At 38.0% G+C, this 18,106-nt stretch overlaps 1 protein-coding gene across 4 annotated transcripts in view; it reads left to right on the forward strand.

Annotated features, from left to right (window-relative positions):
* The window catches only part of ankrd6b (ankyrin repeat domain 6b), a 99,423-nt gene that overhangs the window by 59,797 nt on the left and 21,520 nt on the right, over nucleotides 1-18,106 (forward strand). For 3 of the 4 annotated variants that reach the window (XM_040124791.1, XM_040124794.1, XM_040124792.1), the window contains exons 7-8: nucleotides 5,466-5,564; nucleotides 6,081-6,179. The exons of the other annotated variant lie outside the window; for it this stretch is intronic. In XM_040124791.1, the coding sequence (XP_039980725.1) occupies nucleotides 5,466-5,564; nucleotides 6,081-6,179 (198 nt within the window). The remainder of the gene's footprint in view (nucleotides 1-5,465; nucleotides 5,565-6,080; nucleotides 6,180-18,106) is intronic. 4 annotated transcript variants of the gene reach the window in all.

The raw sequence follows: 18,106 nt of genomic DNA on the forward strand, positions 1-18,106 counted from the left end.
TACTTGTCCTTTAATTTTGTTTTATGTGGAAGAGGAGATATCCTGATTAAATATAACTCCAAGATTCCTAATGGTGGTGCTGGAGGCAATGCCATCTAGAGTAAGTATATCATTAGGTAATGTGTTTCTGAGGTGTTGCGGGCCAATTACAATAACTTCAGTTTTTTCCAAGTTTAACAGCAGAAATTTGCTGATCTTCCAGGTCTTTATATCCTTAAGGCATGCTTGAAGTTTAGCTAACTGATTGGTTTCATCAGGCTTCAATTTGGGATCATCTACATAACAAAGGAAGTTTATGGAGTGTTTCTTAATAATATTGCCTAAAGGAAGCATATATAGGGTGAATAGAAGTGATTTGTCTGATGTAATTAGAAGGTCATTTGTAACTTTCACCAGCACTGTCTCCATGCTATGATGCACCTTAAATCCTGACTGAAAATCCACAAATAAACAATTATTATGTAAAAAGTCACAACTGCTTTGCAACAGCTTTCTCTGGGTCTTAGAGAGAAAGGAAAGGTTAGATACAGGTCCATAGGTGGCTAAAACATCTGGATCAAGAGTAGGCTTTTTAAGAAGATGTTTAATTACAGCTATATAACAAATAACAAGGGCACTAAGAGAGCTTTTCTAAGGGGCCTCCCCATTTACAAACAAGGGGATTGACGTGCCTCTAAATACATTGCCCTTTGCCTCTCCATTATGTAAATAAACAGTCAATAACGTATAAAAGAAAAGGGAGAGACATTTCTTCTCTTTCCACATTATAGTATTATATTTCCTTTTTCGTCTGAGCTAAAGCTGCACCACTTAAGTAACAGAGCACATACTGTGAGAAGTTGTGTTTACATCATAATTACTCATATAATAATTACTCACACACCCACGTCAGTGGAGATGGCAGAAAGCCAAAGAGAGCCAAAGTGAGCCGATGAAAACAGAGTCAAGTAGCCGGTATTTCATCAGGTGTGTGGTGTCCTCTTCCCAAACTGTCCGTGAAGGCCATAGCTTGGTCATGGGAGTTGAACACTTTTATAACTCTGTCATGCGCAGACCTTAACGTGGTCAGGTACAGTAGGGAATACCTGGCACCAATTTCCCTCAGCCGCTTATTCACCTCGTTGAAACTTTTTTGTTTATGTCTGACTGCAGCTGAGAAGTCTTGGAAAAAAAATACTTTAGATCCCTCGTACCTTTGAGCTTGTCTGTTGGTCCCACTGCGTTTGGAAGTCTCAAGCACTCTGTGTTTATCACCATATTTGTAGAATTGGATGAGGACAGGCTGGGGTGGCTGGTTCAGGCCGGGTTTAGGGCTTGTTTGTGTTGCGCCTCCTCGATTGTAACCCATTTATCCTTGGTTTCCTTGTGAAGGACATCAGGCAGCCAGCTTTCAAAAAAATTTGTTGATCGGATACCTCCACACCTTCAGGCAGTCTGATAATATGTGTATTTTTCTGCCAATTCTGTTTTCAAGGTTATCAATGTGTTCAGCCATGCTTTGCATCACCTTCTTAAGTGCCTGAGTCTACAAATGGGCCCAGTCAGAAGCCTCCTCCAACCCCAAAATTCCTCAGCTTTGTTGGCTCTCTTTCCAAAGTTTTGCAGCTCCAATGCATGAGCCTGGAGCATTTGGGATAGAGAGCTCAACTTTTTGTCAATGTTTTTTGAGATATTATCCATCATTTCATGAATAGCTTGACGAAGGGCAGGGTTGAGTGCACTGGTCTTGCTAGCAGCCATTAGGTCTTCTGTACCTGGTGGGAGGCTAGGCAAACTTATGGTGCATTCCCTCCTGCTTGATGTCTTGATATTTTTCGATGGCATGGTGTCAGAGCAACTCAAAAAATATTCATTAGTGTTCATATTATTATATCTGATGCAAAAACACTAGATTAATACAGTTTAGTGTACGAAAATAATTGAAACTATCTGTTGTGGCGCAGAGCGTCTTCTACGCTGCCATTTTGAACCCCCATATAAATTTATTTTTGTGTTAAGTAATAATCTAAGTGTTTCATTTCCTCAGGTTAGGCCATAATGGCTATAATTCCATTGATTGATACTTAAATTAACTTATCTGCTTCCCTTTTTATTTTTTCAACCTCTATTTAGTTTTTAAGCAAGATAAATAATGAGAAATCTAATATAAAAAATACTAACAACGAGCTTCAGACTGAGGAGACTATTTCATCTTTGTCAAGACAAGGTGTAACACTTTGTACCAAGTTGTGTGGACTCAAAAGCAAGATTCAAACTCAGGGCAGGTCAGGTTGGTCAAAAATCAAAGCAAAAGTTGTTATTTCGAGTCATGAACAGAAAACCAGGTGACATGAACAACAGTTGGAACATTAAGGCAGCAAAGCAAAGTAGCAGATTTGGCAGATGACTGGGGAAAGAGGATAACCTGTTAAATCCTGTTCGTCAGTGCTCTTGGCTTCTTGATTGCGTTGGAAGCTCCAAGTCCGAATTGTACCAGGGTGCTTGGACACCATTGTACCTCTATTCTATTTTTGATTATGTCTTTTCTGCTGGGTATATTGGTTTGAAAACGAAATAGCAGGTAATGCTAAATAATGCTGTTAATTGCTTATGCTAAATTTCATGTTGATAGTAATGGTTTCAGAAGTGTGGGACTGCTGTCTCTATGGCCTGGAATTAGTATCTGAAAAGCTTTCCATTAAAGATGGCAGACTTTATTTTCCCTGGAGTATGTGTTGTGCATTCCTCTGGAACATAGACATTCAGACATTCATACAGTACATACACTCACATAGAATAATAATTTTTATATGAACATTGGAAAACATGAATGTGTTTGAAAGGTGTTGCGTTGTAGTGGCAAACCCACAGTGAATTGTTACAAACTCCCCCCAGTTCCCCTCAGCTTTCTCTCGGATTTTAGCCTATTTTAGCTTTGGTTTTACGGCCCAAAACTTTACTAATTGGGTTCACTCTCACTACTCTCATCAACCTCATCTCTGTCATTAGCAGGCAGCTGTGAGCAAACCCTAAGAACAGCAGATAGACAGAGTTTATGACTAGGTGGTGAACATAGTGGAGCATTTAGCAGCTAAAGAGCGGGATACTTTTCTCATGAGTTGGTGGAGACCAAAACAGAGCTAGAGGAGACTTAATGTTGAACTTATGTTCATCAGATGGCCAGAAACACAACTCCAAATAACTCATACTGTTGCTCCTTGTCTGCTGGATTTGTAAATAAGCAATTGTTTGAATTCACCATAACAACTGTATATGATAGTGTTGTGTTTACATCTTGTTGCGCTTTCCCCAACTGGCCAAAAAAAATCAATCAATGCAGCTTTAAATATCAAGTTTTTCAAAAACAAGTGGGACTTTTAGCTTTTTAGTTCCTTTGATGGACCCACTACTTTTCTGGGAACCAAAGCTTGTGAAAAGAATGTATTGGATGTTCAATGAAATGGAAGTTTATTGATGTCACATCCAGCTAGTGAACATAGTGATTCCTTTGTTTTAGATTCTGATTGTTTTTTTTTACACTTTTCCTGTTACTGTATTTTTCAGTACTCTTTTCCCTCACTTTCTATTCAAGTTTGCTGTTCCATCATGTAAAATGCTCTTTGAGAACAAACGTGTATCTTTACTTCTTCTTCACACACTTACATTTACTTTCTTTCTCTTATTCAGCAGCTTTGAAATCAAGGATGATGGCAAGAAAGGAATAGAAAGGATGATCTGCAGTGCAGTGCTGCCACAGTACTGTTTACATGGGACAGCAGACTTTTAATTATGACACTGCACTGTAAATTTGCATTTCAAATATAATCTGCAGCTTCATGGGGAATCTGTTGTTACTCAGCATACCACAAATCCAGGAGGTTGTTGGCGGCTCTGAGCATCAGCCATTGTCAGATACACCCTGAGGGCTGACTTTGAAAGCCTCAGTCATGTGGTGATTCTCAATGAGGAGCCTTCAGTATTTAAGTATGGGAGTACCGATGCTCAGACATACTGTCATTAACTGTAAGTAAGAAAATGGACCCAAATAGTTAAGTTTTGTTAGGTGTAAGTAGACATAATATACATAAAGCTTTTAGTGTTAAATTATTGATGCATAAATTTAAAATGATTAAGATGAAACTTAAAAGCATTTCCAGTGCTAGTTAATCCATCAGCAATTCTTTTAGAATAATTTTTTCATTAAAATCCACACAAAAAACGCCCACTGCAAGAACCCAAAGTGACATCTTTAATTGCTTTTTTTTTTGTCTGACTAACAGTCCAAAGAGCCATAGGTATAAAATTTCAAATGGCATTGAACAGAGAAGCTACCCAATGTTTTCTTAATAAACAGTTTAAAGGAATAATAATAGTTCTTGTATATTGTTGTATACTGTTAAAACTGTAATAATGCATATTTTGTGTATTTATCATATGTTTGAATTTAAACTTTTTTTTTCTTCTAGTACTAACTAGCCATAAAAGCTACAAGATAAATATAGGGGGGTAAAAATCCCTTGAAACAACTGAACTTTGATATTTGTGCTCTCATGTAACAATAGAGGTGTTTCATAGACACGTTTTACCATCAATGGCCATGTGGTGTGTCAAAGTGCAGAAACTTCACTTCCCCGCACAGAAAATGGGATATGTTTAGTAAGACACTGGGCCTAAAGTCCACCTGAAATAAAATTGCATGTTTTTTTCTGATACAGCATACGTAGAAGCTCTATGCATTACATGTGTGCTATTTTGTGAAAAAATCAAAGACCAAAAATAAAATTTACGTTACAGCTACTCAGAATACAGTTGTTTGTTTATGTAGACAAATCATTTCATTTTAAATTTAATTGCATAATCCAGTAACATCATTGTTCTGTCATTGGCTGAGGGTGACACTAACACACAAACAGCAGCCTGGGACACAACACAACAAGAGCCTCGGACGTCTAACAAACTGCAACCAACATTTGCTTTCTAGCTAAATAAAGATCCACTAGGGAAAATGTGCTGTAGACTAGATACCTAATTGGCTAGTCAGCTGTAGCACAATAACTTAAAAACTCCCATGCAAAAAAAACAACTTTTGGCTTGCAGTCATTTATTTGTGCAGGATGCAATAAATACATAAATTTAAGCAGTGCTGTCAATTCTAATCAGGAGGAGTAGTATTTGGACACTTCTTATAATGTTTCACTTCAAATAAAGAGTTGTTAGGAGGAAAACTAAGTATCTGTCCCCCATTTTTCATGTAAATGTTGAATTTTATACCTTGTAACACAAGAGAATCATCACTGAGGTTTCCTTTCCAGCACCTTTTAAAATATACAGACTCCAACCTGTAAAAATGATTTCATGTCCCTCATAGTTCTATAGTTCTATGATAATTAAGTTTCATATTATGCTGTGACTCATCTTTTAAATATATCTGAATGCTTCAATTTTAAATTAAATTATAACTGATAAACTCCTAAAATTTTTTCTAGGGAGGGGATACGTGTCTGCATGTGGCAGCCCGCTACAACCATGTAGCTATGATCCGCATCCTACTGGGAGCCTTTTGCTCTGTTTCAGAGAAGAACTTGGTGAGTTACTGACTGCATAGAAAACTATCACCCACCACCAGCTAGATACTGAAGAATCCTGTCTGCGGTTATTGTGCAGTACTAGAATCTTAGGCTTTGGACTTTGGATTGGAACTTTTTTGCCAATTTTATCATATATGGTTTAGGAGGCTGGTGCATTTACAGTAATTCCCATGCCAGTATTCCCTTAGGAAGAAAAACTTCAGTTTCCTGTCATATTTGACACACAGTTTTCCAGAATTTCAATTGTAAAGGAGACACATCCAAAAAAATCACATTTGTGAAGTACCGTATGTTTATTAAGTCTAATTTGTTATCGTGAAGTGTGAGTTATACAGTTAAATCGTGTAATTGATTTGTTTTGGCATTATGTTTTTCACTTTACACGAGAGCATCTGGTTAATATATTAGCTTAAAGTGTTTGTACAAGCAACAGATGTTTTGGAGTTTTGAACAGATAAAGGATCCATTCTCACACCACCATCTCTTGTTCTGTGTGTGTGTGTGTGTCTGCAGGCTGGGGACACACCGCTACATGTGGCAGCTGCTCTGAATCATAAAAAAACAGTACGTCTGCTGCTGGAGGCGGGGGGAGACAGCCGCATCCGCAACAATGTGAGTGCCTACCGCCTCTTTCTACATCATTAATTCTCAGAGGAAGTGTTTGTGCATTCACTTTGCCATTCTTGATCTTCAAGTCAAGACATTTCTGTTGTGTTACTAGTCTCATCTTGAGACAGTAAATAGCATTTGAATGGTTGAAAGTAAATTAAGAGCATAATAAAGTGTGGTTAAAGTATTAATTCAGTATTAAAACTATGGTTTTAATACTGAAAAATAGGATTCAGACATTTGAAAATAAGAACTGAATGTCTGAAATAATTGCTTTGCTCTTTTCAGAGTTACAAATTTGTGTTTTCAAAGTTTTGAAACTTGCATTGTGGACATTCAACACTCCTTTCAGCGTTTCAACTCAGTTTTTTCAGAGATTATATGATAGGTGGGTTTCCATACACCTGTTCTTATGCACATTTTCAATTTGTGCGTAAAAAAAACTGGAGTGGACATAAAAAAAAAATACTGGATATATTGCAAAAAAGTTTTTCCACTTGGCTGAAGTGGATTGATAATATTGTACTGATAAAATTGTATTGATAAAAGCGAAATGTGACAAAGTGCAAAGAAAAAAACCTTGGCAATTGAATCAGGATGTACATGAAACATGTAACTTAAAAATCGACTGAAGAGTCGAAAAATAGCTGCAGACCAAATGAGATCTCTTTGGAGCGATGAGGAGATTTTAATGTTCCTCAAATTAATACATGAAACAGAAATGCTTTATTTCTATTAGGTTTTCTAAATTTTTTTCACCACTTGAGGTTTGACTGACCCTGTTTTAATTATGTCATCTTGGTGCGCCCTCTGCTTCTGCAATGGTTTAATGGCACTGGACTGGGAAATTAGGGCCACCAAATGTTTATTTTAATGGACTAACTCCTACTATTTGCATAACGGTGCACGGAAACGTGCATTAACTCAAATTTTCTTTTGCAGATTTTTTGAAATTCAGTTGAAAATATGCACTACATTTTGACCCAAACCCACTGCTCTTTCAGTATTGCATTCTGGAATTTCAGACCCCGTTTTAACAGGGGAAATGATCGGAAACTTAAAAAAAAAAAAAAAAAAAAAAACTGGCAGCAACAGACCAGCCCAGCCAGGGTGGGAGCTCAGGGATGCTCAGTCAATCACCTGACTTCTAATAGAATACAATCAGCTAACATAAGCCAAGCAAGTAAGTCAAGCTAAGTAAGTAAGCCAAGCAGCAAACAGGGATCCATGTAAACACAATTCCATTGGTCACACTGGATATCAATCAATATAACGTTGGTAGGAAGTGTATCTATGGTGTTTTGAACTGTGTTGAAGCCAGACAGGAGCTAATGCTGCTGGTTTTAATCATTCATGTAAAGTTGAACTTTTTTGTGTTTGTCGTGTACAGTACATCCTTGAAAATATAAATTATGTATCCTTGTGTGCATAATTTTTCATAGAATGCTTGTTCAATCCCACAGCATAGCTAGTTTACTGATGTAGCTAGCAGTTAGTGAGCTATATATCACAGCAATAGTAAGGAAAGACTGTGTCAGTAAGAGGTTAGATATAAATCTGCTGTGCTATACAGATGGCTAAATTACAAAAGCTATGTGTGAATGTAAACTACGACAAAAAGAGATGTTCCAAATAATCTACTAAATGTCCTGTGTTTGTCAGGTGAGGTCAGGTGAGTTCCTCCATGGGTTGACTGATGCATAGACACACCCACTAGTCACCATCAATAATATGGACTACTGAAGATACCTATGACTGCACCAGAATAACTTGGAAATAGCCAGGTTGACCAACTATTGTCTCCAGCAGAACCTTTTTACTGACATATTGTTCTGTCAGGCTGCCTCCAGGCACCAGTCTGACAATGATCTTAATACTGTATCTATCAAGCAGAGCTCTGTCTCTCATCTCCCTTAAGAGATCAAGATTAAGATTCAATTTAATTATCATTATGCAACACAAGACTGTATAACGTAAATTACAGATCTAGTCCCTTTATGCAACTAAAAAAAAAAGTTATATAAATGAATGAATAAATAATCAAGTCATAAAAATATAACTATTTTTGTGGGGGAGTTTGGAGGATGATTTCAGTGGTCTCACATCCTGAGGAAAGAAACTGCTATGAAGTCTGGGGGTATGGCAGCGGATACTTCTGTATTGCTTGCCATACCTCAGCGGAGTGAACAAGCTGTGGCTGGGGTGGGTATTGTCTTTGGGTCAGCGCAGGCATCTCACCTCACCGATATCGCTAATGCTCAGTAGATGGGTACTATTGATTTTCTAGGCAGTTTTAATCACTGCGTCTTTGCCTCCATTTTTCTAAAATCAACAATCAGCTCCTTGGTTTTGTTGGCATTGAAGAGTAGGTCGTTCTCTGTGCACTACTCTGCAAGATTGTTGTTTTCCTCCTGATATGAATTCTCATCATTTGTAATCCGACCGATGATGGTGGTGTTGTCCACAAACCTCACAAAAGAGTTCTCTCCATTTCTGGGAATGCAGTCACTGGTGTACTGCATGAACAGGAGGGGGCTGAGCACACAATCCTGGGGTGCTCTGGTTTTGAGCTCTAGAGTGGAGGAGGTGTGACTTCCAATCTGAACTGTATGGGGTCTGTTTGTGAGGAAGTCCAATATCCAAATTGCGGACTGTGGTACTCAAGCCCAGAGGGCTAAGTTTTCCAGTCAGTTTCATGGGGTGATTGTAGTGAATGCTGAGCTGAAATAAACAAACAGCATTCTGAGGTTTTTGTTATTTTCCAGATGTGTGAAGACTGAGTAGAGGGCAGTGGAGATGGCATCCTCTGTGGATCAGTTGGTTCTGAATGCAGACTGGTGAGGGTCAAGGCTGGCTAGAATAATCACTTTGATATACTGGAGAAACTCCTTCTCAAAGTACTATATCAGAATGGGGTGAGTGCTATGGGGCGGTAGTGATTTAAACTGGACACTGCAGACTTTTTAGGTATAGGGGTGATGGTGGCTATCTTGAAGCAGGTGGTAACACACTCCTGTGACAGTGATATGTCAAAAATGTCATTAATAGCTGTGGGGCACTTGTTTTTAGTAGATGGCTAGTGATGTTATCAGGCCCAGCAGCTTTACTCATATACACTCTCAGAAGGATTCTGTGCACATCTGCTGTGGATACTGACAGTGGCAGGTCCTCTGGAGGCGGAGTAGACTTTATAGCTGACTCTTTGTTGAGGAGATCAAAGCTTTTGCAGCCTGTGATGTTCTGGATCTCCTGCCACCAACAACATCCTTGATGCTGTTAATGTTGAGATCTCTCTCCAGATGTATATTCCTCAAGATTAATATTGTTCGCCTGGGTGGCAGCATCTTTGAAAATTTGCCAGTCTGTGCACTCAGAAAAGCCTTGGCTTCATCTGTCCCCACTTTGACAGTTGTTACTGATGGTTTGACCCTTTTATTCAGCTGGGAGTACGTTGGCAGGAATAGCAGGGAAATATGACCAAATATTGACCAAAATGAGGAATGGGGAAGACTTTGTAGCTGCCAGGAATGTTCATATAAACATTGTCCAGGGTATTTCTTCCCCTAGTTGGGATGTGGACACAAGAAAAAAAAAAATTTCTATGGTCTGTTTGATTAAAATCACCAGCTACAGTAAAAATACCATCCAGTTGTTTTCTTATGTTTCTGCTTATGACTTCATACAATTCCTGTAGTGCATTTTTTGAATTTGCATCTGGAGGAATGTAAACACTGATGAATTCTCTGGGCAGATAATATGGTCCACATCTTAACATTAAAATTTGATGTATGGTAAACACTGTCCATCCACTTTGACTGCGCTTGAGCACCAAGTGTCATTTATGTAAACACAGATTCCTCCTTCCCTTTTCTTACTGGAGTCTTGTGTTATGTCAGCATGGAACATGGACCACCCATCAAGTGCAATAGCTTGATCCAGGGCGTTGTGATGGAGCCAGGTCTATGTAAAGATGTGAGCACAACAGTCTCTGATTTCCCGTTGCTGACGTAGCCGGAGTCTTATTTCATCTGTTTTATATTCCTGTGACTGGACATTATACAGAAGTAGACTGGGTAGAGGAATAGCCTTAGGTTCAAGCTGGCTTAGCTGAACTCTTATCTCGGCTGTCTTCCCTCTGTTTCTGGAATTATTACACCAGAAATCACAGAGATGTTTTGTCTGGGGTGAAAAAATAGCAAATTAAAACAAAAGTAACTATTGGCCGCCACATCCGAATGCGCTGCTCAACTAGTTACCTCCTGGTCAACCAGACTCCATCTGCTCTCACCACGGCAACATGCAACTCCCTAGTGTCATCTCCATTCTGCACATCACAGCGGAACACATCAGTTTGTGGGAACTACCCATCCAGACTCATACTGTGCCCAAGCATGGACCACATCTCCTGGCCTGATCCAGAAGCAGGCCAGGAATCAGTGCCAGCATGCTGTGGTAATCAGTTCATTTTCAAAATGTAAATACATTCATATTGTGCTTTCCTCCCCTGCCCTATAGAATCATAGAGGAGGCTTAACACAAGGCAATGTCGTATAATTTTCCATGTTTGCATAACAACTGTAACCAGTTTGTCATATATATAACTCAAACAAATGTCCTCATTGAATATAATGACAATTATTGTAATAGAACAAAAAAACATCATGGTGGCTCACTTTACAGCAATATGTAAAGCATTGCTTAAGTCTACTTTTTTTTTTTCTGGGGAGGCAAAAGTTTCTTTACACACGAAGTATAAGGCTTCAGTATAGTGTTAAAGAAGTTGAAACAATGTAAATTATCATATACATTATTAGTCATTTACAGTAATATCAAATGTATTTTGTAATATTCAGTTTAGTAAATTCCATTGACCTGCACTGAGACTTAGAGCTGATTACATCTCTTTAATGAACTGGGATCAAATTAACTGCCAGACTCCTTTCTCCTCCTCTCCAACCTAAAAAACTCTCCATGTCAGACTGACAGACTGCAGTGTGGTCAAAGCCTGATAACTAACTCATGTTAAAATTTCTGAGCAGTTTAGTGCTGAATATAATAAATGAACAAAGTTCTAAATCTTGGGTAATTTCCATTTAGTTGTATTGATATAAAACATAGTTAATAACAGTCAACCATGTTGCACTTATGACATTTTAAGTCTGTAACTAAACAATCATCTACTTCGACTACTTTTCAAATAGCCAAGATTTGACCTTGCTATGAGTGTAAACCCATTGTGAAATTTTAACTCATTTATGGTCTCCCAGAAGAGGTAGTTGTTAAAATTTATATTCATTTAAGTGTAGCCATGTTTGCTGGAGTTGTACTGAACCGTGATGGAGCTAATTGAATACGAGAATTTGCAGTGTGTCAGAAGACTAACCTCTAACTGAAACATTAGGATGTTAGTGAATGAATAATTTACACTTACTTCAAAAGTCAGAGAAATATGTTGTATAATAAATTATAACCCAGGTTTTAATGTTAATGCTGTTTACGTTTTCAAAATGTTAATTATTATATTATTTCACTATGTATTATTTATAATCACTATTAATTAAAAAATGCATTTAATGAACACATATGATTAATGTCAATGCATAAGCATTATTTATTTGATTTAAAGGATTTTTTATTAATTTCATTGAGTAAAATGTAACTTTAATCTTAAGTATGGCTGAATTCTCTCTGACAGAAGAATCAAGCCAGGTTGTTTACTCTTTTACTGATTACTCCTCCCTAATTACTACAAATCCTACAATAACTGACTTAATAAATTCATTTCTGTGACAATTTTGAATGTTCAGTCCCATCTCTATCTGTGTTTTACAGACAATTTAGGAATGTTTAGATAGCCATTGAGGCCAACAGCCATACACTTTATTCATTGTCGTGAGCAAACTGTTTTTTCATATCACAGCAAAACTGGGGCTGGCTGTTTCTTTGTACATGAAGTTAGGAACACTAAAATCAGTAATGTGTTGAAACCCTAACATAGGAGAGAGGTTAGAAGCTCTGTCCAACCACAGTAGTCATCCCTGGTGCTCTTGTCCTTGGGAAACTCTTCAGTTGAACAAAATGTTTTGAAATGTACTGTTTACGAAGCCCCTTTACTACACATACCTCTGAGGCCCGTAAGGTTTCGAGTGCTGACATATCCTGTCAGGTTGAGGCAGCTGAATAAAAGAATCTGGAGAACATATATATACAAAACTTGGAATACCTCATCTACTCCAGTAGAGCCACATATGGTAATGCTTACTTTACACCAGCAAAGGTTAAATAGTTTAGGAATTGTAGCTTGTTTAAAAAAAAGATGCAAGTCCTACAATTTACAGTCGTAATGTGTACTTAAACACAATTAAACACCTTTTATGATGAAAGTCAGGACTTTAATTTCAGCTGTTGTTTCATTTCAAGTCCACAGAGCCAAAAAACAAAAAAGTGTCCCCAAACAAATCATAATTATTTACAGTCATCGGTATCTTCAGTATTCCATGTTGTTGATGATGACTGTCGAGGTGGGTGTGTTCATGCATCAGTGTACCCATGGAGGGCCTCACCTAACAAACACAACACGGAACCTTTATTAGATTATTTGGAAGATCCCTTTAAGCTGTTGTTTACTTTCACATCTTAAGTGCTGGTGTTATACAAATTTGTAATACAAACTCCAGCTACAAAACCTTGCACAGGATCATCTAAAGTGTGGGACTATTTTAGACGGACACCCAAGCTCTGCAAATTGGAAATGGCTTATCACAGCAGTACAACAGCTATGCACAGTCACTTGAAGCAAAAGCATCCCGGAGCACTTTGTTTAAGACATATCAAGAGCAAGACAGCACCTTTTTGTTTACTTTTTACCCCCACCCGAGTATGATATATTAGGATTATTAACAGGCGGAACAAGTAATTTATGCACTGCTGCTGTTAGAGTAATGTAACGTACAGGAGGGAGGAAAGAGAACATAGCACAATACAGGTTCCACATAAAGATGTATAATAATAATGAGACTAGTAATAAAACTAATAATTATAATAATAGGACTAATAATAATAATAATCAGACTAAATATAATAATAATAATGATAATATTTGAAGCGGTGGGTGTTGAGCAGGATCATGGAGGTAGTAGGTGCTTTACAGGCACAGACCCAAACTCTGAAGCACTAGAGGCAGAAATACCTGCAGGAAGCAACAGGAGGAAAGAGGAGAGGGACGAAAAAGCACAAAACTATAGGAGAGAGAAGAAGCCAAGTTAGTAATGAGCATTGATGGGATATGAATGCGTAAAGATGGAAGGAGAGAGGAGGAGAGAGGGCCTCGGTGCATCATGGGAAGTCCCCTGGCAGTCTATGTCTATATCAGCATGACTAGGGGATACTTCAAGCCAGGCCTGAGCTGGATTTAACTATAAGCTTTATCAAAAAAGGTTGTAAGCTTACTCCTAAACGTAGAGAGGGTGTCTGCCTCCCTGACCCTAACCGGAAGATGGTTCCACAGGAGATGAGCATGATAACTGATGGCTCTGCTTCCCCTTCTACTTTTGGAGATTCTGGGAACCACAAGTAAGCCTGCATTCTGGGAGCCAGTTTTCTACTGGGGTAATAGGGTGCTAGAACTGTATAAGTTATGATGATGCCTGAACATTAAAGGGCTTTGTAGGTGAGGAAGAGGATTTTAAATTCTATTTTGGATTTTACAGGGAGCTAATGCAGTGGTGCTAGAACAGGAGAAATGTGATCTCTTTTCCTAGTTCCTGTCAGTACTCATGCGGTAGCATTCTGGATCAATTGGAGAGTCTTTTGAAACTCTTTGGGACAGCCTGATAATAAGGAATTACAATAATCCAGCCTAGAAGTAACAAAAGCATGGACTAGTTTTTCTACATCTTTTTGAGACAGGATCTGCTTGATTATTCAATGCTACATATGTGAAAAAAGACAGTCCTTGAAGTTTGTTTTATGTGGAAGTTAAAGGACATATCCTGATCAAAGATAACTCCAAGATTCCTAATGGTGGTGCTTGAGGCCAGTGCAATGCCATCTAGAGTAAGTATATCATTAGATAATGTTTTTCTGAGATTTTTGGGAGCAAGTACAATAACTTCAGTTTTGTCTAAGTTTAACAGCAAGAAGTTGCTGGTGCTCCTGGTCTAATGTTCTTAAGGCATGCTTGAAGTTTAGCTAACTGATTGGTTTCATCAGGGTTCATTGACAAGTACAATTGGGTATCATCTACTTAACAATGGAAGTTTATGGAGTGTTTCCTAATAATATTGCCTAAAGGAAGCATATAAGGTCAACAGAATTGGTCCAAGCACAGAACCTTGTGAAACTCCGTAACAAAATTTTGAGTATGTGGAGGATTTATCGTTAACGTACACAAACTGAAATCAAACTGAAAAATAGGACTTACACCAACTTAGAGCGATTCCTGTAATGGCAATTAAATGTTCCAGTCTCTGTAATAGGATATGATGGTCAATAGTGTCAAACTCAGCCCTGCTATGACGCACCCTAAATCCTGACTGAAAATCCTAAAATTCAGCTATTATTATGTATGTAATATGTGACTGGTGACAGCTTTCTCAAGGATTTTAGAGACAAAGGGAAGGTTAGATACAGGTCCATAGGTGGCTAAAACATCTGGATCAAGAGTAGGCTTTTTAAGAAGATGTTTAATTACAGCTGGTTAAAAGGACTGCGGTTAATAGCCTGTTAACAAATACAGATTGATTATATATTATAAAGAAGTGCTAACTAAGAGTACAACTTCCTTACGCAGCCCAGTTGGGATGGGGTCTAAGATAGCAGTTAATGGTTTAGATGGAGACATTGTTGAAGTTAATTGGTGAAGGTCATTGGGAGAAAAAATGTCTAAATATCAGGTTTTACAGCTGTTTCTAAGGTTCCTGTGTTTGAAGATAAGTCGGTGCCGGTTGAGGGCAGGAGGTGAATAATTTTGTCTCTGCTAGTTAGAATTAGTTAGACTAGTTAGACTCTCTAATAGTGCTGAAAAGAAACCCAGGGTTGTTTTTATTTTCCTCTAATAATGATGAGTAATAGGCTGCTCTGGCATTACAGAGGGCCTGTTTTAAGATTATCTTGCCAGGCTAAGCGGGATTCTTCCAGTATGGTGGAACACCGTAGCCTATGCGGATTTGGGAGTTAAACCATAGAGCTAACCTTTTTTTAAAAATTATTTTCTTTTTTAGAGGGGCAATAGAGTCGAGTGTCATTCTCATTGAGCCTGCAATACTTTCGACAAGATGATCTATCTCGGAAGGACTAAAGTCAGCATAGGAATCCTCTGTTATATTGAAACATGGCAGTGAATTAGGGGCTGATGGAATCACTTCCTTAAATTTAGCTACAGCCCTATCAGATAGAAATCTAGTAAAGACATTTTTTCCTAATAGTGTATAAGCCAGTAATAGAAATTCAAAAGATATTAAATAATGATCTGATAAAAGTGGATTCTGTGGAGACTATTAAATGTTCAATTTCGCACAAGTCAGAACAAGGTTGAGGGTGTGGTTAAAACAGTGAGAGGGTTTATTTACATTCAGAGCGAAGCCATTTGAGTCTAATAATGAGATAAATGCAGTGCTAAGGCTGTCATTGTCAATGTCCACATGGTCATAAAAATCACTTACTATAATTACTTTATCTGTACTAAGGACTAAACTTGATAAAAACTCTGAGAATTCACATTAAAAAAATTCACAGTATGGGCCAGGAGCGCAGTATACTATAACAAATAGAATAGGCTTTAATGTTTTCCAGTTTGGATGTGAGAGACTAAGAACTAGGCATTCGATTGAGTTATGATTGACTTTAGGTTTAGTGTTGATTAATACTGAGTTGAAAATGGCTCCACCTCCTCAGCTGGTGCCTCGGGGAATGTGAGTATTATTATGAATGGGGGGAGTGGATTCATTTAGGCTAACATTTTCTTCATGACACAGCCAGGTTTCAGTAACTCTAAATAAATTAATATGATGATCTGACATTAGAATGTTTACTAATATAGCTTTAGATGGGAGCGATTTCATGTTTAAGAGTCTACATTTAGAGAAAACTATGGAGTCTGACATTGTGATTGCATATGAACACCCCGACTCGACATTAATTTTATTGACATCTGATTGGCCTAATTGGGTTTCATTACCGCTGACGTGAATAACAATCTTACTATATTTACGTTTATCCTTAGGCAGCAGTTTTAAATAGGATTTGACATTGTCCGCTCTGGCCCCAGGAATACATTTGACTATGGTCGCTGTTGTCGCTAACTGGTCGCTAACTGGTCGCTAACTAATAAGTTCCTCAAGATAGAGCTGCCAATAACCAGAGTTGGTTTCTCAGCAGGTGTGTCGTTGAGTGGGGAATATCTGTTTGAAACATGAACTGGTTGGTGATGAACCATGGTCTTCTGCTTAGGGCTACGATTCTTGTTACAGACAGTCACTTAGCTGCCCTGGCTTCCCGGCTGCTCAGGAGCTGCTGGGGGAAGAGTGGGAGCTACGCTGGGTCGGCACTCGCTACTGGGGGCTGGCTAACTACAGCAGCTAATGATTTGTTTTCCGTGGTGCGGAGCCTCCATAACTGCAAATAACCTACATTTATTCCATATACCATAATCACTAGAGGAGCCAGAGTTGTACCTAAACATAAGACACACTGAGCAAGAGAGAGCAGGAGAGTGAGAGGGAGAACCCATTGCCATTGAATGGCTAAACTAAAGTAACTAGCAGATCTGAATAGCATGTAAAGAACTGTGAAGTAGTGAGAAAAATCGCTAAAAGAAGAGAGCTAAGAGTGCTCAAGCAGAAAAAATGAATGTTTGAATGTACAGTGGGTAATTAGTCGCTGCAATGAAGAAATTAGCAAAATTAACTGGGTAGAGGCAGAGCAGCAAAACTCGCTACCAGTATCACAAATGCCGGCAATGGATGGAAATGCCGGAAATGACACTATATGTTACTTCAGCACATCGACACCTTAGTGGCCGTTGTGTATTTTCTGTTCCCTTTAAAGGCCATGTATGAGTGAGAAAATGGCTTAAAGTAACGTTATATCCTTTCAAATATTTTCCTTATTGATGTAAAAATATATTTGCCAATTATTTCTTAACTGCATAATTAATCTACTCTCACTTACCAGTTTATTAGGTACTAATAGGTAGGTACTAAAACTAAAGCAGTATAATACAACAGCCCTGCAAGAAATCCTCCCTTAAAGAGGATTATAATATCCAGTTTTTATTGAGTCTCTTTAAAAGGATGTTGATTTGTTTTAATGATCATTTTGGAGGCTGTAATTTGTGGTGCTGTTGAACTATACTACGTTATACTGAGAGGTGTTCCTAATATTTTGTCCATCCCATTTATATGAATTAAGGTTGATAAAATATTATTAATCCTCAGTGTATGTCTCTCAGCAATCCTTTTGAATTTGTGGTCCAATATTTTCTGATCAAGTGTCTGACAAAAAGGGTCTATTATTATTATAATATCATAAATGGAAATTAGATGATGATGATTAGATGATTGAATAAAATATTTAACTATTAAGTACTAGTTAGATTAATACATGTAAATGCTTGTTGAAAAGCTTCTTGCACTGTATAGTGTTAACTGCTAGCTACAACAGTAAACTAGTAACACTTTTGGACTGAACAAACACACTAGGGAAAAGTCATATAAACAACAAAAATAAATAATTTATATCTTTAATGATATCCACAACAACTGCAAGTAACTCCAGTTCTATGAGTATTCTAATGGTTTTCACTATTTGTTAACCTCTTTGAGGCTCCGCCTCTGCATCCTGAGAAAAATCTTCGCACTTACCACCCAATCAGGGGATAGCGACCGCACACTGCAGTCCCCTATAAAACCTCAGTGCATATGCTGCTTGTC

The sequence above is a fragment of the Xiphias gladius genome, chromosome 4 (assembly GCF_016859285.1).
Source record: "Xiphias gladius isolate SHS-SW01 ecotype Sanya breed wild chromosome 4, ASM1685928v1, whole genome shotgun sequence".
Taxonomy (NCBI): domain Eukaryota; kingdom Metazoa; phylum Chordata; class Actinopteri; order Istiophoriformes; family Xiphiidae; genus Xiphias; species Xiphias gladius.